This window comes from Mesoplodon densirostris, chromosome 18, assembly GCF_025265405.1.
Source record: "Mesoplodon densirostris isolate mMesDen1 chromosome 18, mMesDen1 primary haplotype, whole genome shotgun sequence".
NCBI lineage: Eukaryota > Metazoa > Chordata > Mammalia > Artiodactyla > Ziphiidae > Mesoplodon > Mesoplodon densirostris.
In genome coordinates, this window is record NC_082678.1 from 25805690 (window position 1) to 25831888 (window position 26199).

Below are 26199 nucleotides of genomic sequence, written 5' to 3' on the forward strand. Positions count from 1 at the left end.
CAACCAGCAAGGCGTCTTGCCATCCGAGGGCCAGAAATCTTCTATTTTTAGGGCATGAAATGGCCCTGAGGTTTTGAAGCGAACAGAAATCAGAGGTACCAAGGCACAGTCTGCAGGCCGAGCTTTCTGTGCCACCTCAGAGGAGAGTTCCAGGCTGAGATCCCTCTGTCTGCTCGCATCTCCAGCCTCACCTCCCTCCAAGCCTGCTAGAATGCCATGGGGCCCTCCCTGAGGGAGCTGCCTGCCCACCCAACTCCGTCTGTCCTCAAGACTCACCTAGCGGCGGCCTTCCGCACGAAGCCTTAACCACATTCATTCATTCGTGCATTCGACCTAGCACTGATTCCCCCAAGCACAGGGTCTATATCAAATAAGAAAGTCCTCCCAGCTGCACAGAACAGACCCAGCCCTGCCACCATGCCCATCTTTCTCAGACTGAGGGGTCTGTGCTCAGAAGCCAGCTAAAAGCAGCCCTGCCATGGGTGGGTTGGGAGAGGGTCAGACAGGATCCGCCTGTGTGCACCCCTCTGAGGCCTCCCAAGGCTCCCAGAGCCTGACGTAGAGACCACCGGTCTAGTGGAGGCTTCCTGAACAGGTGACAGCTGGGAGGGGGCGGTGGTGTTTGCATTGCTTTCTCTCGACAAGATCAACACGAAGTCGCCTTACCCTGAGGCTTCAGAAGCCAAAGCTTCAGGTCCTCCTGTGCAGGGGCCCTCCCTAGTCCCGGATTCTAACTGTGTATTTGTAATTGCGTGTTCTTTTTCTTTAAGAGGGCCTGTCTAATTACACAAACTTCAGGGCCCAGTGAAATCTGGTTCTGTCTCAGTTGGGCCGTAGGTGGAAACGTGACCCATGCAGGACCCTCCGGAAGATGGGGTCCTTATCTGTGGCGACACCAGGAGGCCCTTTATGAAAGAAGGTTCAGGGGCCCAGAAAGTACATGCGCCCCTCTGGGGGGAGCCCACTGTCCCCCAGGAGGTCTTCCTAAATCCAATTACATGGGGACAGGGATGGGGGCTTCTGGCACTGAAACAGGGCCGGGCTCTCTGGATGGAATCGGGGGTGCCTCCTGGCCGAAGCCAGCCCACTGGCCCTGTAACCTCACTGCCCCCAGACCCCAGGCCAGGTAGGGTCTCCCAGCAAGGACTGTGGGTCTTCCCTCTCCTTTCTCTGTTCTCCGGCTCCCCAGACATCTGGAAAGCATGCTGGCTGACCTTTCCGACAGCAGCCACAGTCCTGACCCCCATCAGCAAACGGAGCCCTCGGAACCTGGCTGCCTCTGACTTCCTCAGGGAGACCCCCGAGGGGACGCCCACCCCCGCGTCCAGCAGCCCCACGTGTCAGCAGCTGGCCTGGGGTCGCCGGCCCGGGCATGGACTGGTCAGGAGAGATCCTGTGCTGGCCTCACAGCCCAGAGGCTGCCTGGCTGGGTTCATGGGGGCCACACTGCACCACTTCCGGGCTTGGCATTTGCTGAGTGGTTTTCCATCATTTATTAATGAGCGTTGGCAGCAGCCTGTGAGTTAGGGCTCATGGCAGTCGTGGCTCTGACAGGCTGGGCAGGCCAGGCCGCCTGCTTCCGGGGCCTTGTCATCTGCCCTGTCTGCTTCTGCCTGCAGGTCACACCCAGAGTGCCTGTCCGCGCAGAGCAAAGCGCATGCACTTGGGGGAGAAGGCAGCTTCTCACCCCCGCTGGGGCTGGGCTGGGCCCTGGGCGGGTGCATGCCTGTCCATCCACCACCCCTGCGATGGTCGTCCAGCTGGAGTTTCCGGGCACCCACTCACCCACACACCTGTCCACACACAGGCAGCTGGGCACATCCTGTCCATCGAGGACAAAAGCCTTTTAAGGTTGGGGCTGACGTTACAAAGTGCTTTCCCTCTCAGGGCAGGCGCACGTGGAGGAACCATGTCAGGCCCTGTGCCGAGGTCCTCCCTGCTTCACCTCATCCTCACCCGCGGAGGTGGGGCCTGGGATTATCCAGGCCGTTTGGAGCAGGAAAACAAGGCACAGAGGAGTTAAGCCACTTGCTGAGTATGAACAGTAATAGACTCAGCTGACTGCCAAATTGGCTCTCCCAGTGGCCGGGTCCTGGTGAGCCCTGAGCTGGGTGTCATGTCAGTAGAAAGCATGCACCTTGGAACCAGATATTTGAGTTGAAGTCCTGGCTCTCTCCACTTGCTCTTCATAGCACTTCCTGGAGCCTCAGTTTCCTCCTCTGTAAAATGGGGACAGGCAATAAGTAGAACAGCAGCGTGTCCAGGGCAGCATGCCCAGCTCTCGGCTTCCCTTCCTTCTCAGAGGCCAACAGGGGGCAGAGGGTGAGTGAAGAAGTGATATTTCCAGGATGGGGGGTGGTGAGGAATGGGGGAGTCAGGGCATCGATATGAGGAGGGCGGGAATAGTCCCCCCACCACCGCCCCTGCCAGGTTATCCAGAGATTCACGGCCTCGTGAGCGCCGGCGGCAAGAGTGACTTTGCAAAGTACCTCAGGCTCCATCTAACATCTTTATTTCTCTTTAACAAATTTCCCCTGAGGCCGATTTCAAATCAAGTTTATTCTGGTATCTAAAGGTATAAAGCCCATAACTCAGAGGCATTAGATCTAAAATATTCAGGCCTCCGTGGCTGTGCTGCCCTGGGTCGAGGCACCTGAATGAGCTTCATTTTCCAGCTGTTACTTGAAGCCTGGAGGTGGGTGTTGCGGGCTTCTGTCCACAGACGGGAGCGGTCCTGCCAGGCGCTGAGGGATGTGCGGTTCCTGCTTCTGGATCCGGGTCTCAACGGGGGGGGGGGCGGGGGGGCGGGAAACGGCTCACTGAGTGACCCGTGCCCTGCCATCCCGGGGTGGCTTCTCACGGTGCCAGCTGAGAAAGGGGAGGCATGGGGAGGGCAGGGTGGGAGGACCAGACCCTTCCAGACCTGCCAGGGTCAGGATTTGTGAGTCCACGCCTCTCTGTGGGGGCCAGTGTTTCTTCTGAAACATCAAGACTAGGATTTAGAACAGTGTGTGTGTGTTGAAAATGGGATCCAGACAGACCTCGGAGTGCTTCCTTTCTCCTGTGGCTCTCACTTCAACCTTTGGTTTTGGAGTGGATTAAAATGGAGCTTGTCTGAGAGCCGGTCATGCTGGATCCCAGCTGTGGTTCTCCGAGCGCGGATCTCCAGGGGATCCTCCTCTAGAACAGTCACATTCATCATGTTACCCTCGGCTCGCGCTTCCTGCAGTGAAGTCTTGGCCCAGGGGGGTCGATGACAGCAACGCTTTCACTGGCGTCTCATGAGCAGACACTGCACACGTCCTCCCACTGCTTCTCAGGACTTGTTATGGGGCATTCTGGGGGCTTCGCTGGAGGGGAAGACAGTGGGCAGTGCAGCGTGGGTGCTCTCTCCACCTTCCCACGTTGACCTGGAACCAGGGGGCCAGGAGAGAGCAGTGCTCCCCGACTTCCCCAGCCCCATGGAAGACCCCTTTGGCGGCAGAAGTTCAGTGCCATTTCACCGACATGAATCAGGCACCTGGGAACAGGAGCTGGAGGTTCAAAGACAGATAAGTCTCAGACCTTCTGGCCTTCTGGCTCGGGGGAGACACAATTTCAATACAATGCAGAAAGCAGCAGTGATAGGGGAGTGCGCAGAGCATTATGGCTGCACAAAAGGGAAGGGAAGCGGGTCCAGGAGGGCTTCTGGGAAGGGGCGGCGCTGGCCCTGATGACCTGGGGAGTGTACAAGGTGGAAGCTGGGGGGAGACTCCAGGCCAGGGAGAGCCGGAAGCGGAGCAGGGCTCGGCAGAGCGTGACGGGAGTGAGGACCCCTGTGCAGTTGCCGGAGGGTGCGGCCAGCAGGGGACGCAGGGTCCAGGGGCAGCGGCCCAAGGTGGCTGCGTGCCGGAACCCCATCCGGGGGGGGCGCCAAAAGTCGCTGACAACACTGTGGCCAGAGTCCCCGTGGCAGGAAGTTTCGAGGGAGGCTATACAAGGTTGCCCGTTAGGGGAAGGCCGTGCAAGCCCAGCCCCAGCGAGGTCATGGGGGTGCAGGCGGGGAGGGGTCAGAGACATCTTCAGAGGTGAAACTGCTGCAAGACTGGCTGACGGATGAAACGCAGGCAGGAAGGAAGAGAGGGCCCCCAGCGGGTGGGGGCGGGAAGACGAGGGGGAGGACGAGGGTTGCCCAGGGCAGGGCTATGGTCTGGCGCGAGCCAGGCCGGGTCCGGTCCCTGTTGGACATCTGGGTGGCAGTGTCCACCTGCTGCTGCAGGCTGGGTCTGAAGTCAGAGAAGCTGTGAATGGATGGGGGGACCGGAGCCCCCAGAGCGGTGGAAGGTCACCCGGGGGCTGTGAACACAGGAAGCGAGGGCAGCAGAGAAACTCCGATCGCCCCCCACCAAGGGAGGAGCCCGAGAAAGAGCTCGAGAAGGACCATCTGGAGGAAGTCAAGAGAGCGCGGGAGAGAAGGGCCCGGGAAGCCAGGAAGGGAATCCCATCCGGGAGGAGCTGCCAGGGTCAGGGGTGTTGAGCCACTCCCTTGACTGGTCAGGGCCCAGGACAGAGTGTCCCGGGGGGCGGGGGGGCGCGTCCATCCCGAGGCCCCTGCGTTGGGTGTCCCCAGGGTCAGGTCTCAGAGGCATGTTTACGTGCTTTCTTGAGCCCTGATCGGTTCTGTTCCTTCCGGTCTGGGCCTCCTGAGTGTCCCCCCAGGCAGGCAGCTCCTTTCCAGCAGCAGCATGGGGTTGGGCTCACCTGGGGCCCGGCCTGGGGACCCGCCCGGTGCCCTCCGTGCCTCCTGCTCCAAGTCTCCAGGTCCCTTTCGTTTGCATCCTTCTCCCTCTGGGGCTTTGCTTCCCCCAGAACCCTCCTGCACACATTCCCAAGAGACATACCCATCACCTCGGTCCACTTGGTGTCTGCCTGAAGCGGAAGCCAGTGAGAGGCAGCCCTCCTGAGACGGCCCAGGGCTGGCGGGACATTCCACCGTAAGGCTGGGCCTCCCTCAGCCCCTGCCTGGCCAGCTGGTGCCTGTGGGTAAGTATTATCTAGCACAGCGGTCCCCAACCTTTTGGGCACCAGGGACCGGTTTCGTGGAAGACAGTTTTTCCACGGACGGGGGCAGGGGATAGTTTTGATATGAGTCTGCAAGCAATTGGTATATGGTCTCTGTGCCGTCCAACCTCTCTGCTAACGAGAATCTGTATTTGCGGACCCTCCCCAGCGCCAGCATCACTGCCTCAGCTCCACCTCTGATCATCAGGCATCAGATTCTCACAAGGAGCGCGCAACCTAGATCCCTCCTCGCGTGCGCAGTTCACAGTAGGGTTTGCGCTCCTATGAGAATCTAATGCTGCCGCCGATCTGACAGGAGACGGCGCTCAGGCGGTAATGCGAGCGATGGGGAGCGGCTGTAAATACAGATGAAGCTTTGCTTGCTTGCCCACTGCTCACCTCCTGCTGTGCGGCCGGGTTCCTAACAGGCCACAGACCGGTACTGGGGGGTTGGGGACCCCTGATATAGAGTGTGTGTGGATGGCGGTAGGGCTGAGTGGTTTCAGGATTTGAGGGATGGCTGCCTGCGTCCTAATGCCAGCTCTGGGCAGCCCTGGGCAAGTCACTTAACCTCTTGGGGCCTCAGTTTTTTCATCTGTAAAATGGAGTCGATGATAATCGCAGCCCCCACAGCAGAGAGTTGTAGTGAGGACTAAGCTACGGGGGACGGTGGTAGTTGTCCTGGTAACGGGGGTAGTTAGCATGGGAGCAACTGCTTGACCCCCGAGGGTCCCCTCTGCAGACTTTTGTCCCGTGTCCCTTGGGCGTCTGGTAAGAAACCAGAGCACCTGCAAACTGTTCGGCTGGGGGAGGCTCCAGGTTCAGGCTGTCTGACAGGGTGCCCTCTGGGGAGCAGGGCTTTCCGTAGATGATGTAAGGAGAGGGCCGACCCCGCCCCCCAACTTTCAGTGGGCCTGGAGTGGTGAGTAATAGATTAAGAGATGAGATAAAATTGAGTTCTGTCCAAACGCTGACTGCTTCCTAATGAGGTGACGGCTGGGACTCCTCCCCAGCCTGACCCCGGGCTCCCGCTGAGCAGAACCCTGCTGCATTCCCAGCCCCTCCTCCTTTTCTTTGTGTCTCTCGACAGCATTTCTCTTGCTTAACGGTGAGATGCTGCACTACGGCTTCCTGTTAACTTGTATCCTCCCCGTAAATGGACTGCTTGACTCACACAGTTGTTCCGCTCTGTTTCCGGGGGTTTCTCTGTCATCCTCTCGCTCCCAGCCAGCCTGTACCTGCTGTGTCCTGGCCCACCAATGCCCCACGCCAGCCCTGCTGGGCCCTGGAGGGAGGGAAGCTGGCTTTTACAGTTTGTTTACTTTCATGCAAGCAAAAGCCCCAGGCCTCAGCTCCAAGCCTCCTGGAGGAATGGGAGGGAAGGTGAGCCCTGCCTGGGAATGAAAGGGCCTGGGGCCAGGGGCAGGGCACCTGCCCTGGAACCCGAGCCAGCAACAGAGACAGGGTGCGGGCGTGGCCTCTGGGACCCGCTGGGAGGGGCACAGGACAAGTGAGGGCTGGTGGCCAAGTCCTCCAGGCCCTGAGTCTGGGCACAGCCTGGGGGAAAGGGGGCACAGCAGCCTGGGAAGGCCACTGCGAGAGGGCGCCAGTGTCCCTGAGCCAAGGCTGCTTTCCCCGGGGGGTGGGGGGCGTGACTCTGAAGATGGGCGGGGCATCCCCCCCTCTCTGCCCCAGACCAGTGGGTAACCTCGAGTAAGACTTTGTCCCAGAGCCTGGATTCCAGCTGCCTCCCTGTCCCCCTCCCTGGGGAGGGACAGACCTCCTGAGGATCCCAGCTGATGGCTGGTCTAACACTCTCCAAGGCTCCCTGTGACCCCAAGGACCCACCGCCTCCCACCTCCTCCCCGACCTCCGCCTCCAGACACCACTTGGCCTCCTCAGACGCACCCTGACCTCCTGACCTCTCGCCTCTGGGCCTTGGCAGTGCCGTTCCCTCTGCCTGGAGCGTCCATGCTGCCTTCGTGGTGCCAACTCCTGCTCACCCTTCAGGGTTCAGCTCGAGTGCCAGCTCCTTGGGCAGCTTTCCTGACCCCGTTACAGGCTCCCCAGCACGCTGGTGCCAAGTCAGGGATTCTGGCCGACGCCCCGCTGTAGCCCAGCACCGCCGGGGGCCTGGCACGTGCAGGCCCCAGAGCGTGGGTGCAGAGTTGAATTGAGGGGGGCTGGGCATCCGCAGCTGCTCTGCCAGCATCGGGGGTCCTCGTGGGGATGCAGGAATGGAATGGACACGCTCTCTCTGGCTCCAAAGAGAACGGAAGGAACAGGGTCCAAAATCGTGACGCCTTCCCTGGGAAGTCGCTGACAGTGGACTGGGCACAGGCTGGACGTTGGGCGCTCTGGGGGTTGGCGACAAAGGGACGGGCGCTGGGCGTGGCTCATTAGCCCAGGTGCTCCGAGTCCGGTCGAAGCCCATGACTCGGTGTCTCCTGACCGAGTGCCCTGGCAGCCCCGGTTCCAGCAGGTGAGGGAGGATTTAAACCTGGCACTCTGGACTGCAGGTGCCGGTCTTGAAAACTGGGTTTGAACCCAGTGTCTGGCTGCCCAGGAGGAGCTGTTCGCAACCTGGGGAGACTCAGGAAGCGGATATGCACCCCCTGCAGCCCCCAGCCCCGCCCAGACTGTCAGAAAATGCTGGTGGTCGGCAGGTGTGTGCCTTCAGGACACGCGCTGGGGCCCCGGTTCCGGAGTCAGCCCGGGGCAGGTGAGAATCCGGCTCAGCTGCTTGGGGCTGTGCTACCTTGGGGAAGTTACCTGCCCTCTCAGAGCCTTGGCTTCCTTGTGTGTAAAATAGGTTCCTAGCAGCTCCTATTTCATAGGTTATTTTGAGGCGTAAATGAGAAAATGGAAAGAGCTTAGCACAGGGCTTTGCAGGGAGTCGGTGCCCAGGGGAAGCCAGCCCTTGTCTGTCAGTCCATTGGCCATGGGCCTAGTGGGCAGCAGTCATCTTGCTGGGCCTTCTAAGGGTCGGGGGGCTTTGCACATTCTGAGCTGCAACGTCACGGGCATATGAGGACAAGGAAGAGAACTGGCCTGCTCCCCTGTGATAGGACCAGCTGCCTCTTTGTCACTAGAGCAGGGCTGATTATCATAATAACAGCTTACATGTTGTCCCAGGCACGGTGACATTTACGGACTGCATTAACTTGTTTAATCTGCCAAACAGCCCTCTGAAGTTTCTTCCCATTAGTGATCCCCATTTCACAGATGGGGAAAATGAGGCACAGAGAGATTAATTAGGACCCAAGATTACACAGCTAGTAGGTGACGTCAGAGTCAGGACTCAACCCAGCAGAATGACTTCAGAACCTACCATCTCCATGGTATCTAGCCTTGGGATGATCGAAAGGTATCATCTCGACTCGTAGCCCCTGCATGGAGCACTGCACTAAGAAGGCTTTAGACCGTGATTAAGGAGAAAACCACTGTTACGGATCAGCAGTGTCTGCCGTGGGCTCGGGAAGGGAGGATTCAGCTCTGTGCCGGCTGCTTGCACGTCATGAACCACAGCACTATTGACGTTTTGGGTGGCATCGTTCCTTGTTGGCTGGGGTGCCGTCCTGTGTGCACTATGGGATGTTTAGCAGCGTCCCTGGCCTCCACCCACCAGTTGCCAGTAGCACCAATCCTCCCTCCCCGCCAAGTTCTGACAATCAAAACTGTCTCCAGACATTGTCTCCTGAAAGGCAAAGTCTTCCCTGGTTGTGAACCCTTGCACCAGAGCAGGCAGTGGGGGCAATGGGCCAAACAGCATTGAACTTGGAGTCCAGAGACCAGGGTTCTAGGCTTGACTCTGGCACCATCCAGCCTGTCGCCATAGAAATGGCCCTTCGTCTCTCCAGGCGTCAGGTTCTTTATGTGTAAAGTGAACAAGATGAAGTAGATGGTCCCAAGGGTTCCTTCTAGAAGTTTATAATTCCACACTATGATTCTCCTTCCCTCACCCAAGCCCTTCAGTTAAAACTCTCAGGTTATTGGAACATAACTTTCCAGAGATGCACAGAGCCAAACCAGCAGAAAAGCCTGCAATCTGCAGTGAGCTGCTTTGCCCCTTGGAGCTTCATATTTGCTCATTAAAGGGAAGAAACGAGAAGAAAAAAACCCTGAACCTTGGTATTGAGATTTCATCCAAGCAGCAGTTATCAAGCTGATTCAAGTAGAAAAATCACAGAGACAATAAGCGCACACCCATTTCCCTGTGTTAGGAGAGAGAACGAGCTCTCCGGGAAATCTCCCCGGCTCCGTTCAATTACGGATCTCGGCAGGAAGCCTGGAAAATCCTGGCAACCCTGGAGCGAAGGGTTGAAGGAGGTGTGAGGCTGGAGAGTGAGACAAGGGACACGGATGGTGAGAGAGGGAGGCCGGGGTCCTGCCTGCGGCCGAGCGCCAGGGAGCTGGGCTGTGAGGTGGGGCTCTGGGGTCCTCACAGCAGGCGTTCCTTGAAATAGCAGCACGTATGTGGGAGGAGACTTGGGTCGAGGGCTTGGTTCGTGGGCCACCAGCAGGTAGGAAGGCTCTGTTTTATAGAGATGGAGGAGAAGCCACCGCGAATGGGAACGTTGTCCGTGCTGGTCACACATTCTCCCCTTATTCCTCAAGGCAACGGCACCAGGTCTGTGGGGATCCCACTTCACAGACGAGGAGAAAGGAAACGACCAACTGACCAGCCCAGCGAACGTTTTCCCAGGTGACGGTGATCTCAAGAGGCTGAAATTCACAGGCCACGTGCTTCCACGTGGGAACCTGGGGGCTGACGCTCGGCATTGCTGTCCCCCGGTATCCTGTACCCTCTCTCCCTGGGGTTCCGTGGTCGCCCAGAAACCTGCAGTCATTTTCACGTCTTGTAAAAGCATCACAGACCTGCCCTGAGGAATAAAGTATGACCTGGGCGCTCCAGAACTGGGTTGGAATCTCTGATGAAGGTGTGGCTTGTTGTGGGTCAAGCTCTCCTGCAGGCAAAAAACCAACTTCTTCTGTCTTAATCCCAAAGGAAGACTTTACTGGGAGTATGTGGAGGGTCCCAAGGGATTAAACGAGATTAACAGCCAAGACTGAAAAGGGTAGACTCTTCCGTAGCTGGCCTCATGGACCACCAAGAGCTCCCCATTCGTGAGCACCCCAAAGTCTCTTTGCTCTTGCGTCTCCTCTGCTTCTGATCCAAAATCCAAACCCCTGAGAGTGCATCTGATTGGTCCAGCTCGGGCTGCATGTGTGCCCAGGATCCCTGGCTGGGGCAGGGCCATGCAATGCAGCCGCTGGGAAGTGCGGGGGGCACTCTGTGAGAGACCCATTCCCAGAGCAAGGGGCTCCACGGGCATACCCCAGGGGTCCATCAGAGCCTCAGGATGGGCTGAGCACCAGGCCATGGCCCGCCCTTCTCTCCCCATCTCCTGCCCCAGCCCACCTGTCTCAGCACAAGATCCGTAGAGTCTAGGACCTCGGGAGATGCCTCCGTTTACCAGACTGTGATCTCTAGGTTCCAGGCTTAAAGAGACGGAATTTGGGGACAGAGATCGTCTCTCTGTGAATCCCACCAACTGGGGGCAGGAGCTTGCACCACAGACCCCAGTCCCCTGGTGGACGCTGAACCAGAGTCCAGCCCCGTTGAAACGGGTGCCATCTTGCTCCCGTTGCTGATGACAAGGGTGACTTCTTTCCCAAGTCCTCCACTAGCCCCACTCCGACTGTCCCGTCGGGGGAAATGCCCTTTGGACCTAGTAGCTCCCCTAGACTGTTGGGGAAGCTAGGAAGGATCTCGGAAAGGGAGCCCCTGTCTGCCACCTGCTTACAGACCAGAGTTGAGGGTGGGTCCAGGTGTCCACGGAATCCATTCTCCCCTGGTGGGTCTGACACGATGCAAGTTGAGACGTTCTCTCCTCATGACTGATGGTGAGCGAGGGGTGAGGCGGGCTGACCCGAGGTCCCCCCCGGCCCACGCTCCTGCCCGCGCAGGTCCTGAGGCTGCCACGGTCTGTCTGGCAGCTGCAGGAAGCTGCCGGCTCTGAGCCAAAGTCTAAATGTGTCCCTCCTCCCAGGCACGGCAACGCGAGGGGGGCGATGAAGGGAGTGCTTGTTAATCCCAGGGGGAGCTGAGCCTGCGTCTCCCAGGCAGCCTGGCTCCTCTGAGACTAAAATAAGCCGCCCAAGAGGCCCCAGGATGGGGCCCTCCAATGTAACAGGTCGCATTTCCACCAAGTCGGGCTGGGAATAGAATCAGAGACATGCCAGGCTGTGAGGGACAAGGGGTCCCTGTGTTAGTCACGGGGACATGTTTCCAGCATCGGGAAAGGCACGGCGGCACCTTGGAGCCTATGGCGTTGAATCCAGGACCCTCGCAGGGTGATCCAGGCCACCGCGTGACTGCTGCCCACCTGCTCCTTCAGCCTCAGCCCACCCACCCTGTGCCTACGCTCTCTTCCGGAAGCTCACTCCCCAAACATGCCTCTGGGCCCCCCCTCGCTGCTCCCCCCAGCTGCCACGCTCCATCCTCAGCTCTGTGAACGCAGCCCGTCCCCCGAGCTGCCCCAGACACCAGTCCAGCACCAACCCTCGTTCCTGAAGCCCCCTGAACCTGCGGCTTCCCCTGTAGCATGTGTCACTAGCCCCCTGTTCTGAGGTGATGTGGACACTTCACCTCCCCAACCAGGCGATGCGTTCTTGCTGGCCGGACCCGTGCCTCTGGGCCCCCGCAGGGCCTGGCATCAGTAGATGGATACTGAATTAAAGGAAAGAGTGGGCAAAGGGTTGAATGGATAAACGAGGTCTACAGGGGCTTCCCTGGTGGCGCAGTGGTTAAGAATCCACCTGCCAATGCAGGGGACCCGGGTTCTAGCCCTGGTCTGGGAAGATCCCACATGCCGTGGAGCAACTAAGCCCGTGTGCCACAACTACTGAGCCTGCGCTCTAGAGCCCGCGAGTCACAACTACTGAGCCCATGTGCCACAACTACCGAAGCCTGCGCACCTAGAGCCCGTGCTCCACAGCAAGAGAAGCCACCGCAATGAGAAGTCCGCGCACCGCAACGTCGAATAGCCCCTGCTCACTGCAACTAGAGAAAGTCCCTGTGCAGCAATGAAGACCCAACGCAGCCAAAAATAAATAAATAAATAAATTTATTAAAAAAAAAAAAAAAAAACCCGAGATCTACAGCCAAATAAAGACCCAAACAGATCCTAGAGGGACAGCGAGGCCCTTCAGTGACCTATGAGCTCATTTTAGAAAGGAGAAAAGAGCATGAGGGAAACCTGTCCCGGGCACTGGGGCTCAAAACAACTGTGCAGGCTGTGAACCCCAAGCACTTGGCCATGGAGAGGACACGGGGCCTCCTCCCCAAACTCCACAGTCTGGTCTGAAGGCAGCTCTGAGAAATGAGAAGTTTAAAACTATAGACTTACCCTCCACGTCATCACAATTGATCTTCTCAAAGTGCTCTGACCAACATGGGCTAGGGTTAGGGTTAGGCCCCACTTCCTCTCTGAAAGGTGGTAAAGACATTTCCCATCTTCCCGACGAGGAGAAGCTCTCCTGACCTCTCCTCTGCAGCCTCGGATGGCGTGCTCTCTGAAACTCTGGCCTCCTCCTTCAGACCCCGTCCTCAGGTGTCACTGGATGACTGTGTACCTGGAAAGCTCCAGGACGGCAGAGACGACGCCTGTCTTGTCTCTTCTTCTTGATTATCAATGAAACAGAAACACGCCAAAACGTAGAATGTCTGAGAAGAAATCGAAGTGGACTTACTGCCCTTGATGCAAGGTGGGTCGTCCTCTTTGGGGATGGCTCTCCTCCACAAAGGATTCAGGGACCCAGGCTGTGCCCGTCCTGTGGCTCCACCACCCCTTGGGCTGGCGGGGGAGGCCGTGGAGAGAGAGAGGTGCACCCACCTGTCCAGGAAGGACGCCTATCACTTCCGCCCACTTCCCATTGGCCAGCTGGGTCCCATGGCCCATCTACCTGCAAAGGAGGCTGAAAGATCCAGTGTAGCCCTGAGCCCAGGAAGAAGGAGAGCGAGCAGATCCTCTGCCACATCTGAGTCTCCAGCATCTAGCACGTAGTAGGTGCTCAAAAATGTAAGTTGGATGAAGGAACTTCATAATGCATAAGGTCGTAATGCTTAACAGGGTCTCACAGGGTCACTTGCAAGCCAGGGAGCTAAGGCTCCCCCAGGAAAGTCCAGCCCAGCCCTCGCTGCCACTCCAAGCCTGGCAGTTCTCTGCAGGAGCCCGGGGGAGAGGCTTCCCACAGCCTGCTGCCTTACAGCTGGAGAGAGGCCAGCCCTCAGGAGAACACCAGCGTGTGCCAGCCGGGAAATCACAGTTATTAGGAGGTTCTTTGGAGATAAGCATGGAAGCGGAGAGATGATGAGGGGGCATTCAGAGGGGGAATTACAGGGAGCTGGAGGTGGGGAGGGGCCGGGGAGGCCTGGGGCCTGGCTTTGTGGCGGCAGCCGGGGACACGGACGCCTGGCCAGTCGCGTCTGCCCCTGAGCCGGTGTCACGGGCCGAGTTGCGTCTCTCCAAGTTCGTATGTGGCCGTCCTAACCCCAGTACCGCAGGGTGTGACTGTGTTTGGAAATAGGGCCTTTATAGAGGCTAATCAAGTTAAAATGAGGTCATGAGCGTGGGCCGTGGTCATATATGAGTGGTGTCCTTGTGAAAAGAGGGAATTTGGAGACAGACAGGCGTACAGGGAGAACACTGTGTGAAGGTGAAGGCAGAGATCGAGATGATGCTTCTACAAGCCCAGGGATGCCAGTGGTAGACAGTGAACCCCTAGGAGCTGGGGACGGGGAGCGGTGCGGAGGATGCCCCAGAGAGCCCTGGGAAGGCACCGCCTCTGCCCGCACCTCCTTCTAGGACTTCTGGCCTCCAGAACCACGAGGCCGTGGATGCGTCTGTGATGCTTTGTAATGGCAGCCACCCTGCCTCTCTGTGCTGGAATGGTTGAGGTCACTTCCATCCTGGGCTCCAGTCCCTCATCTGCAGACACATCTAAGACCAGGAGCCAGGGTCTCCGCCAGACAGGCGCACTGCTTGCCATCGTCCCGGGCTGCCCTTTCCTTTCGCGCCTGCCTGCCGCCCTCACCCAGGCAGCTCCCTTCAGGAGAGGCTGCCCCTCAAGCCTTCCCACCCCGTCGGCCTCATGGCGGCTGTGTGGTTAGGTCCCATCTTCTCAGCCTCCCTGTGGGACCTCCACCGCATCCTGGCCTCTTCTGCCGCTGCATCCCCATGGCCGCTCTCCCCCCAGGCCAGGCCACCCGGGGTTCCAGAACACGAGGCCAGCCTGCCTGTCCACTTCTGCCCTTTTGTGTATACGGACCCCTGTAGCGCCCCTCTGTACACATCAGCACCTCTGGAAAACCCTAAGCTGCTACCGGAGCCAAGCTCTGCCCTCGCGCCCTCCTCCACCTCTCCCTGACCTCTCTGTCCTGACTGGAGGGGGCCCACCCTTGAGAACCGCCACTTCCAGTGCAAGGTTAACCCAGCCTCGAACCTGAGCCAGTGCCCTTAGCCCAAGACTCTGGAAGAACAGGTTTCCCACCAATAAAGAGTGTCGAGGACCCATGTTTCCCCGTCACGCTGCAGCCAATCAAAACTACCCGTAGCCCTGAGGCCACACCATGCCCTTCTGCTTCCCGAGTGTGGGAGGGTTAGGGCCCGGACTCTGGAACTGGGTCGCCCCGGTTCGAATCCTGGCTCGGGCACTTGGTAGCAAATGGTGTCAGTAATCGTCTCTGCGTCACAGGGTTAGTATGAAGACGAAGTGAGTTCACAGATGTCAGGTGCTTAACTAGTGCCTGGCCATACAGGTGCTAAGTGAACACTTGATGTTATATTCTTACCCTGAGGATAACACTGTCCCCTCCCCTCCTCACCTGTCAGCCCAGCCCTGCACCCCTCAGCCCCTTACCTCCTCCACAAAGCCCTGGGTCCTTTCTGGCAAGGCCTGTACCCGCCTGGAGACATACAGGCCTGCAGGCCTGCCAGGCTGTTCCCGCCCTTCCCATGGGGGGTTAGGGTCAGGGGCTGGGCAGCCTTGGGGAAACACAGGAGGAATGCAGGCCCAGGCAGGCTCTGAGCTCCCACGGCCCACCTGAGACACGGACTTGGTCCATCTGGCCTTGGACCAGGGCTGCGGCTGGTATGGACAGTCTGACTCGGGTCCAGTGAGACCTCCCTGATCTGGACCAGTTAGGACACGGCCACCTCGAATTATTATAAAGTCCAAACTGATAGCTATTTAGAATACTTAATGTAGTTTGATTATTTTCCCACACATAAGATGATTTGAACAAGGCTGCTGGAATGTTTAAAGGTCCACATGGGGTTCTTACCCTCACCTCCTTCTCCGGTCTGGGTGGCCTTCACCAGCAGCCGGGCCTCGTCTGGGCTTTCCCATTCCTCTGTTGACCAGGGATGACAGGGATGTTCTGAAGTCATGAGTCTGAGCACTCCCCACACCCCACGCTGCAGAAGCACCTGTTCCCGGATGCGGGCCTCACACCGGAGCCCCGACCTTGGCTTTGAACTCGGCCTCAACTCGGGGACAAGAGCCCAGGATCGAAAACGCCTCACATCCCTCCCCTGCTGTCCGACTGTATCTCCCCCTGAAACGGCACAGCTGGAAACCCATACAGAGGGCCAACTCGACTCACGTTCACCCGTCCTGGAGCCCAAAGGGGCCTTGCCGACCGGGCCTCCTCCCGCCCTGCCGCCCAGAGCTGCCTCTTCCAAAGTCTGAGGACGCCAGTTGCCTCCTGCTCCACTGTCAGGAAACGGTTGCCTTAAAGCTAACCCAGCACTCGCAGTTGTTACCTGGCTTCACTCCCTGATGTGTCTGGGGAGGACCCACACCACGTAAGAGCTCTTTCCAGCACTCGCGAGGATTCGGAAGGGCGTGGGCATTAGACGCTTGGGAAGAACACGTGGTGAGACGGCAGGAGCTGGGTTCCAGCAGCTGCTCTGCCATGGGCGCCCCGAGCATCCTCTTCTCTAAAACGAGGCAGAAACGTCTTTCCTTTACGGCTAAGGTAGGGCCTAGTGCTCAGAGCTGGGCCTCTGTCCCGGGGCTTGGGAAGGCAGGGCTTGTGACATCTCTACGGCTCTTTCTTGCATCTTCAAAGGTGTGTTTTTACAAAGATGAGATGGGCTTTCATCTAAGCCCAAGCCAGGGCCTGTTGCAGGCGGGGTGTCCCGGGTGGCCATCCTGGGGAGCGGGCCTGGGGGAGGGTGGGAGAGGGAACCCAAGTAGAGGGAAAGGCGGTGCGAGGGGCGGCCCTGAGCTGACCATCACTGGTTTGGTCCTGCTGGGACCTGCCCCCAGAAGCAGGTAGAATGGGTGGAGGACAGGAACACCTATCCACTGGCTGCCATCCTCCTGCTCCAAGGTCACCCCGGGGCCGGGGAGCCCTCGCCCCCCAAACCTCCAGCTCCACAAGCGAGTGAGTGTGTGTGCAGTTCCCTCTGGGTGACCTACCCAGTGCCGCAGGCAAAAAAGCAAGAAGCAACTGGAGCGGCTGAATCGAGGTTCAGCAGGAGACACCCCAGGGAGGTGGTTGCTGCTCTGAGGGGCTGGAATAAAGGCGGGAAGAGACGTGAGGGGTGGGCCCCAGGGGGCCCATGCATGCTCAGCCAGTGCCCGCTGCTTCAGTGTCTGTGAGGAACAGGTGAGGTCGTGCCTGTGGAAGCGCTCTGCCAGCCGCCGTAAGGCGTGACACGAAGACCACCGTTATGATCAAGTCACCGCCTAACATCCTTTCCTCCAGCGCTCCCCTAACGGCGACCGACCTCTGGGGTGGCCTGTTATGGAGGCTTATGTCACACGCTGAAATGACTCGCAGGGTAACCAACTCGTCCCGGTTTGCCTGCGACTTTCCTGGGTTTAGCACTGAAAGTCCTATATGCCTGTCACCGCCTGAGTCCTGGGGGTCGGTCACCCTCGTGGTCTATCAGGGCGCAACCCCAGGGCATGACCATCACGCCCGGGGGCAAGCAGTGGGGATATTCACCCACGGGGGCCAAAGGTCACCTACACACATGTCCCCCCGATGGGTCACCCGCCACTCACCAGCCTCCACATCTGGGTGGCCCTGCGGTCACTTCAGACACAGACCCACGTTTTCCCTGGAGTCAAAGATCCGGTTTCTTTTCTTTCTTTCCATAAACCTCATTGGTTGTTTTCAGACACTGTAGAAAATTTAGAAAATACAGAGGAAATGTAAAGAGGAAAATCTGAATTCACCGAGAAATGAAACAGTGGACACCTTTTAGGATATTTCTTTCCGGATGTTTCCTAGACTTAGAGAAATACCTCTAGTATGATGTATGTAGATGAATGCATATGTTAACATCTGCCCACAAAATAGTCCTAGAATCTTAGAGCAGGACGGACTCCTTTGGGCCCAGTTCCCGAGCTTTAACAGATAAAGAAGTAACTCGTCTGGGGCCATGTGTCTCAAGAAGTCTCTTCACACAGTGGTTCCCTGGCCCGCAAAAGGAGAGGACCGCCGTGTCCCCGGGAGCACAGGCCACGACCCCGGGAGCGCTGCGGTATTCCCGCGGTGGGGTCCACATGGGATCTCAAGATTAGCCAACCCCCTGCTCATCGCTTAGCAGATAGCGCAGCAAATGGCCCGATTACCGAGAGAGCACGTGTGAAATGGATTGGACATGGCGTTCTCTCTTACGTCTCACATCAGCCATTAATTTTCTCCCCTATTAAATGCCTTGAGGCCAACACTCACAAAATTAAATCTGACAGGGATAGATGTGAAGTCCTTCGGACTAAACACTCCACTCGACAAAAGCAGGTTGGGGGTGGTGAGGCCGCTCTCATGAAAAGATCCTGGAAGGCTGAGTACGGGAAGAGCAGGTCCCGAGAACAGAAGCACAGGATCCCGAGAAGAGGAGAGGCAGGGCTGTGCTCCTGGGCTGACCCAGAGCAGGGGGCGGGGCTGGACAAGGGTCTTGGAAGCAGCAATAAAGAAACGGCTGAAGTAAATGGGGATAGTTGGCCTAGAGAGGACGCTCGTTTAGGGGACATACCACGTTCTCTACTCGAGGTGCCCTCCTCCTCCTCAGACCCCACTTCTTTAGACTGGGGCCGGGGGACGCGTCTGGTCCCGACCGTTGGCAGCTTGCCAGCCTCCTCTCGTCCTCGACCTTGGGCCTCACTTTTTGTGCAAACCCTGGATGGCTGGAAAACTAGCTTGTCCTTCATCCTGTTGGATACAATTCCTCTCTTCAGTGGCTTGAAGGGTTGACACACGATAGAGGCTGGGTTCTTTCATTCCCAGGGATTATAGGTAATACCCGTGGATAGGTTTTTGTGGAGGCTGACAACCTCTCAGGAACGTGAAGTTAAAGCTGTTTGGAAACAGAATGGCTTGGGAGGTGGCGAGGTCCCTGTCGCTAGCTGGAGGGTACAAGGAGAGGATTCGAGTCCCTGGTGGGGCACCTGCTCCAGGGGCTTTGGAAGCGTGAGCCTGAGAGACTGCACGAGTCTCGTTGCAACAGGACGACGCTTCTGCGGATGCAGTACACGCAGCTTCCCAAACACTGCGTGTGGGCCCCTGCCGCTGACAGAGGAGCAGGAAGGGCCAACACGTCTGTTTGCCTTCCTGCAAGGCTGGCCCCCAGTGAGTGAACAAGGCGTGTTGCATTTCCTCTCACACAGCAGTGCTCCTGTGTTAGCGTCCTGGGGCTGCTGGAATAGACCATCACGAACCAGGAGGTTTGGAACAACAGAATACAGTTGTCGCACAGCTCTGGAGGCCCGAAGTCCGAAATCAGGGTGTTAGCAGGGCCCTGCCCTCTCTGAGACTCTGGGTACGTTCCTTCCTTGCCTCTTCCTAGCTTTGGCCGGTTGCCCGCGATCCCTGCCATCCCCCGGCGCGTAGCCGCATGACTCCAACCTCTGCCTCTGTCTTCACACGGCCTTTTCCCTTGGGTGCAGGTTTCCCTCTTCCTATAGGGACACCAGTCATTGGATGGAGGGCCATCCTAAGTTAGTGTGGCCTCATCTTAACTTGATTCCATCTTCAAGACCCTGTTTCCAGATGAGGTCCCATTCACAGGGACCAAGGGTTAGGACTCCAGCATGAGTTTTCTGGGGGGCGTGGGGTGCAAGGGCTGTGTGCAGGGGGGACACAGTTTAACCCAAGGCAATGCTCGTTCCTTCAGTCTGTGCACAAGAGCTTGGTGTGGAGGAGGAGTGGAGAGAAGTTAGGAGAGGAGCGGAGGGGCAAGGGAATGCGGGAGAGCGAGCTGTCAGCACGCTCTGAGCAGAATCCCCTGCGGTGAGATGCGTTGTGTGTACACGCGGCCCCAAGAAAGGGAAATGTCTCTTCCTATCGTATAGTTGGACTGATGAACCATAACTGCACATGGTTACGTAGCCACTAAAAACAACGTGTCAGAAAATCTGTTATGTTGGGCAGTGTGATCCCTATTTACAGTTTCTATCAAATAGAAAATGTCACCCTAAATGCAGAGTGGAGGTTTGCAGAATACATCGGAAGGGCATTTGGAACTAACGTGTCTACATGCAAGCTAGTTTCAAAACCTGCTTTCTTTTCTGATCGAATATGTAAATATGCAGTTTCCTGGCAAAGCATAGTTTTAGCATAATAAATGGTGCAGCAAAAGCTTTACTTCCCTAGTCCCTGTGCTATTGCCTTCTAAGACTGTCAGCAACTTTTGGATTAGTATCAACTTATTGTTTTTTTTTAATCTATAGGTATTGACCTAGAGAAGTGTGTATCATTATTACATGAAAAAAGTAGGTTACAGAGTAAAGTGTATTGTATTATTCCTTTTGCAAAATAAGGGATATAACCATCCTGGAAACCAGCCTGGCTGTCCCTTATAACAAACACGCAGCTGTCATGTCACCCAGCAATTACTCTCCTGGGCATTTAGCCCAGAGAAATGAAGAGTTAGGTTCATCCCAAAACCTGTTCATAGCAGCGTTATTGGAAATAGCTGGAAACCACAGGTGTAATAGCTGGACATAATCCAGATGTCATGAACTGTAGTACATCCATGCCGTGGAATGTTGCTCCGCAGTCAAAAGGAGCAAACTATTGATACTTACCACAACTTGGTGAATCTGGAGAGAATTATGCTGAGTGAAAGAGACAGGCCCAACAGGTTACATGCTGTAAGATTCCATTTATAGAACCTTCTTGAAATGACAAAACTGTGCAAATGGAGATCATCTTAGTGGTTGCCTTGCGTCAGGGTCAGAGCCTGGTGACCGGGATGAGGTGGACGTGGCTATAAAAGGGCAACACAAGGGGTCCTCCAGGTGGTAGAATGTTCCTGACTGTAGCAGTGTCAGGATCCTGGTTGGGATGTTCTCGCTGGGGAAACCGGGTGAAAGGTACATGGGATTTCCCTGCAGTGTTTCTCACAACTGCGTGTGAATCTACAATTACCTCCAAGTAAAAAGATTAATTTTTAGAAAACAGGGGGAGCCTCACACACATGCACACGTGGGAAGACGCACAGCTGACTGTTGACCCCTGGACATCAACTCTGAAGAGAGATTATTTACTTCTTGTTCAGCCTCTTAATGTTTGACTGTTTCCACAAGCGTGGGGGACTTGGTGATTTTGTTTAGACCCGTAAAGTAGCCCCAGAAGTGTGCAGGGGGAGAGGGAAGGAGGGCAGAGGGCACTACCTCGCCCACCCACGCCTGGAAGACGCTTGCCCGGCATCTCCACGAACCTCCTGAAGCTGGGGTGCGGCCCGCGCTGGCCATCCTGACACCAGCCTGCCCTGGGGCTCCTTCCTCTTGCTCACAGGTACTCGTGGCTCTCCACCAAAGAGTAAGAGCCACGGAGCAAAGGGTGGGTGATGTCTGGGTCCCAAAGCAGCAAATCTCCCCTGAGCCATCAGCGCAGGCCAAGAAATGCCTTTCAGTATCATGTCACATGACTCTCCCGAGATTCCCTAGATGAGGCCCGTGGTTGTCCCCATTCTCCAGAGCAGGAGACTGAGGCAGGTAGCTAAAACACTCACGCTTGACCTGGCTCAGACGACACTGTGGAAGCGTACCCCACTCAAGGCGCCACCTCTGACACCCTCAGACTGTCCCCCACTGTCCCTGACCAAACCCAGCCTGCCCAGCAGTGGCCTGGAGACCAGCCCCCGAGCTCTCTGAAGGCAGCAGCTCATGGGCCCAGCTGAGGGGAGGCTGGGGGGGCAGCTGACTGGTAAACGGGAGGTGCTGCAGGTGCCCCCAGCTTGTCGAGGCCCTTCTCTGTGGGAAGGACGGGGATGGAGGCTGGCCTGGCGTGGGCCCTGCTCCCTGCACCGTGCGCCTGACCAGGAGGTCCGGCCGGGATGTGGGAGGGTCAGCGAGACGCTCAGCAGCTGCTGCAGAACGAGAACGGCCTCCAGCTGAAAGCAGGCGGGCCCGTGCGGGGGCCAGGATGAGCTCCTTGTAGGGCCGGGGGCCCGGCCTGGGCATGCGGGGGACTGGCAGGACAGAGCCTGGCACCCTGTGCCCCCCGACCTGCATCCGCTTCTGCACCGCGCACGCCCACACTGCAGGGGAGCAGGCGCTGGGAGAGCTGGCAGAAGATTCCAGAAGGGAGGACTGGGCGGTCCTCCTGCCGTCACTAAATTACTCAGGGTGTCCTGCGAAGGCGACTTCTCCGAGCAGGGAGGGAAACCAGGCAGGAGAGGGTCTGGGCCTTTCCGGGAGTTTCTCTTCCTTCTATCAGACCGAGTGAGGGGATTATAGTCACGTTGCCGACCGTGTGCAGATTCGGCCTGTAACGTAGGAGGTATTCACCGTTAACTGTGGGCTCGAGGGAGAGGGGAAGACAGACAGACAGACAGACACTGCCGCAGGAAGGTGGGCGGCAGATCTCATCCTGGCCCACAGCCTCTCTCCCTGCACGGGTCCTTCTCACCTCTGGCCGCACTGGACTTCCCACCCTCCCCAGATACACCGTCAGCCCCAGCCCTGCCTTTTCACAGCCCCGCCTCTTCACAGCCCCGCCTCTGCCTGGCTGGCCCCTCCCCCATCCCCCTGGGAAGGTCTTTGTCACCTTTCAAGCCTTGGCTCCGCAGTCCCCTTGGGCCCTGCTGGCCCAGGATGTTCTGCTTGAGGCCTCTCGTCCCTGTGTCCTGGTGCCCCTCACTCTCGCGGGTGTCCAGACGTGGACCGTAATGATGCGGTCAGCCTGGGGCGCGTCCCCCGCTGTGCGGTCCTTCTCTGTGCCCCACACCCATCGGAGCGGCCCTTCTGTGCCCTCCACGCCCAGAGCCAGGCACACCCGGCCAGCGAGTCTGGGGAGAAAGGACGTGGAGCCCACGGAACACTTACACCGTTCTTTCCCTCGCTCCCTGCAGGGGTCTATAAAGGGCACTGCTTCCGCATCAACCACTTCCCAGAGGACAACGATTACGACCACGACAGCTCGGAGTATCTCCTGCGTGAGTGCGGAGGATCCTTCGCTTCCTCTGTGGGTGGAGCGGGGGCCGGTGGTGGGCAGCCAGCTTGGGGGGAGGAAGATGGGCCCCAGGGGGGCGGAGGGGGCAGGTCCCTGGGTGCTCCCCTCACTCCCTTTCTGATTCCGAATTGTTAGTTCAGAGGATGGAGTGTTGTTCAAAGTTGCTGTGTTGTGCTGGGTGCCCCGGTGGAGTTGCTTGGCTGATAGGACCACGCCCCGGTGCGGCTGGGGAGATGGAGCGAGGGTGGGGGGATCCCTGCTCCCCAGGGCCGCCGTCTTCAGAGGAACTGATTGCTGTGTCTGGTCCAGAGGTCAGGACGTAGGCTTGCCCGGGCCCGGCATCCTGGGGGCTGTGACACCCCAAGCATACGGCCCGGCCAGCCCTGGACCTGCCCACCCCTCCCCACCCCCACCCAGCATTCTAGTCTTGAAAAATCAGATTAAGTCACGCGCTGAAACAGCCATTGGGTGCCAGGCAGCCTGTGGGAGAAAGTGAGTAAGAGGGTGGGTCCAGCCTCGGGTATGTGGCCCTGAGGGTCTCCGGCACAGACCTGTAGAGCCCATGAGCTGCCCCTGCCCGGGTCCTGCAGCGGAGCTGGCCCCCAGACTGGAACCTGGAACTCAAAGGACAAACCCCGTCCCACACCCTAAATCCAGATCTCGTCCGTGGGCACCTCCCTGGGAGAAAGGATGGAGCCTCAGCCTGGGGAGGAACCTGGAAATGGAAAAAACGGCACCGTTTTGAAGTCATTTTCCCCTTTTGCATTAGCCAAGACGCACGCAGAGCTGCTCCCAGCAGCTCCCCCAGGGGCTCAGGCCAGCTTCATTTATGGGATCGATACCAGTGTCCTCAGAGGGAGCACGATTCACTCTGCACCTGCTTATGGATCGTTCTTTTCTAAGAGAAAGGATTTTGGTTCTGAGTCATCTAGTGAAATAGAACAGCGTGCGGTTCCCCTGCAGCCTGGGGCAGCGTCAGGCCTGGAACCTGAAATAATTTAGCCAGATCTGCCTCCCATCCCTCCTCCCTCACCTTCTCCTCTTCCTCACGCCTGTGCTCTCTGCTTTCTGTGGGCCACCACTGAACCCAGCAAATGATAGTCCATAGGGCCGCCACAGATGGTTGTGCAGGTTGCACACTGCACAACTCAAGGGATGTCATTTGCATAGACTAGCGTATACAGTACACTCTGTGAGTTGCCTGGTGCGTGGCCTGCACAGCCATCTGGGGTGGCTGCTGGTGAAAGCCAGCCCTGACGCGGGACCTCCCCTTGTTTGCCAGCCCAGGGCAGTCAGATGGTCCCTGAGGCTCTGAGGGCAGATTTGCTAACCTGGCCACCTTGGGACTGCGCGGAAGCAGCTCCTGGAGGAACACGCCATTCCCTCCCCACTTCCCACATGAACTTGCCTGAGGTTAATCGGCGTGGGCTCTGCCTCTTTACTCCCTTGCCCTTCCCCCCTTCGTGGTCCCCAAAGTGCTGGGATCTCTTTCTGGATGGGCCTCATGGCACATCAGCCCAGAGGTCAGACGATGTGGCTTCCTGGGGTCCCAGCAGGAAGCAGAGGGGACACTCGGATGGGATGAAGGAAGGGCATTTAGTGAAGGACTAATTACAGAGGTGTGGGCGGGGCTCAGGGAAACTTACAAGGGGCGGTGAACACACCGCGGCTAGCAACAGGAGGACCCCTTACAGCCCTCGGCCTGAAGAGGTGGGAGAGGCAGGTATGGACGCTTGCGCCAGGGGAGCTGTAAGGACAGGCCGCCTGGCAGGGGCTGTGGCCTTTATCACAAGACTGCAGCCACCTTATCCTCGTCCTCATCTGCAGGAAGGAAGCCAGGGGAATAACCGTCTCCCCTGCACTCTCCTCCCAAAGCTGGAGTCGGGGGACCCTGATGATCCGGTCCCTGGCATCAGCCTCCCAGGGCCCAGAGCAGGACGGAGAGAGGTGGTCCGAGGACTGGGAGGGGCAAACCCAGCATGTGCTGCACACTCACCAATCCAGCTTCAGGCTCCTGCTGTCCTCAAACCCTACCACTGGTGCCCCAGGGCAGGGCGTGAGGGCTGGGAGGGCCCCAGCAGCGATTTTCCCAAATAAAATGATGGCAACTGCACATCAGCAATCAAAGCTCATTTGGGAAGGAAATGTTTCCACATTTGTGCACCGTGGGGAGCCAGCGGGGTTCATTCAGGAGCCCACGGAAGAGAAGGGGTGATGGCTTTGGGGCCTGTGACCTCAACTGCTGGTGGGGAGGGCAGAGCTGACTCTCCATCAGGGAAGTGGTTTTCCACTCAGGGGCTGCAGAAACAACGAGAACTGGCCCTGAAATCGAGCCCCAGAGTGCAGGTGCCTGTGAGCTTGGAGCCAGAGGGAGTGGGCAACATTCCAGGACAGATCAAGGTCGCGGTCGCTGCGGCCATCCGGCCTGAGTTTCCCTGATTCCCTGCCGTTTCTCTCTGTTGAGCCCGCTGGCCTCAGGGGCTCCCGTTCCTCTTGCCCTGGGCCTGGTCCCCCTTCTCCAGGCTCCGTATTTCGGGTTGAGTGCGTGGTTTCTGTGCTAACCCCAGAGTGCTGGTGTCAGGGCTGCTGGGAGCCCACGGCGAGCCTGAGGGCGAGTGAGGAGGAGATGCCCACCCTCTGGGCAAACACAGATCCTTGCCAGGGCTTGATGTAGCCACAGGGCCGTGGGCCGGATGTCGGCCCCGCTCTGTGCAAGACCCAGCCTGCACCGCGGTTAGTGCCTGCATGCCTAGAGCTCCGGCTGAGCCCACGTGGCAAAGGATAGTGCTCACGTGACTTACGCGGGCAGGACGGACCGCCCTGGGCCGGGCCCGACCTCGGAGATGTTAGAGGCTCCAGGTTTCCCTCGCTTCAACCCCTCTGACCCACCTGCAGAATGGGGGCATCGAGGGGGACCCGGTCCCCCTTTGCCGGCCCCGCACGGATCAGAGGCGCATTTCAAAAGCCCACAGGAAACCTCCTCCCAAACCCTGCGGCTGTGAGAAGGCAGAGGGAGAAGGAGGGGGAGGCGGAGAGAAGAGCTTCATTTACTGCCCCAGACAAGCCCCTCTCTGTGCAGCAGGGCGCACACTGGTGGGCTTACAGACAGGGAGACAAACGCTGCCTTCAGAGGCTGAAAGGCTGCAAACGAGCTCAGCTGGCTCAGGAGGGGGGCCTGCCAGTGCCCCCAGCTCACTGTCCCCTGCCGGCCCCCAGGGTCCACGGAGCCGGGATTTCTCCTGGGCTGGGAGGCCGAGCTCGGGGTTCTGCTCACGTGCCCCTTCCCTTCCTCCCGCCTCCTCTCCCAGCCAGATGCTCAGGGAGGGGGACCCGCATCCCCTAGGGCCCTACTAAGCACCTGATGTACCTTATTCCATCGGACTCTCATCACAACACTTGCAGGTAGTGTGTTCTTTTCCTAAGGCCGCTGAAATAAATTACCACAAACTGGGGGGCTTAGAACAACAGAAATGTACCCCCACACAGAGTGGAGGCCAGACGTCTTCACTGAGGCGTTGCCAGGGCTATGCGCCCTCCAAAGCCTCTAGAATCTTTCCCGCCTTTTCCAGCTCTGGCAGCCCCGGCATCCTTATCTTGAGCTGTATCATTCTTTCCTCCGCCTCCGTCCTCACGTGGCTTCTCCCCACGGGCTCTTCTGCTGTGTCACTTCCTCTTCATAT

General features: G+C 58.1%; 1 protein-coding gene across 1 annotated transcript in view; it reads left to right on the forward strand.

The window, feature by feature from the left end:
* The window catches only part of CACNG4 (calcium voltage-gated channel auxiliary subunit gamma 4), a 55690-nt gene that overhangs the window by 23478 nt on the left and 6013 nt on the right, over positions 1-26199 (forward strand). The window contains exon 2 of the mRNA XM_060082074.1: positions 22419-22502. Within this exon, the coding sequence (XP_059938057.1) occupies positions 22419-22502 (84 nt within the window). The remainder of the gene's footprint in view (positions 1-22418; positions 22503-26199) is intronic.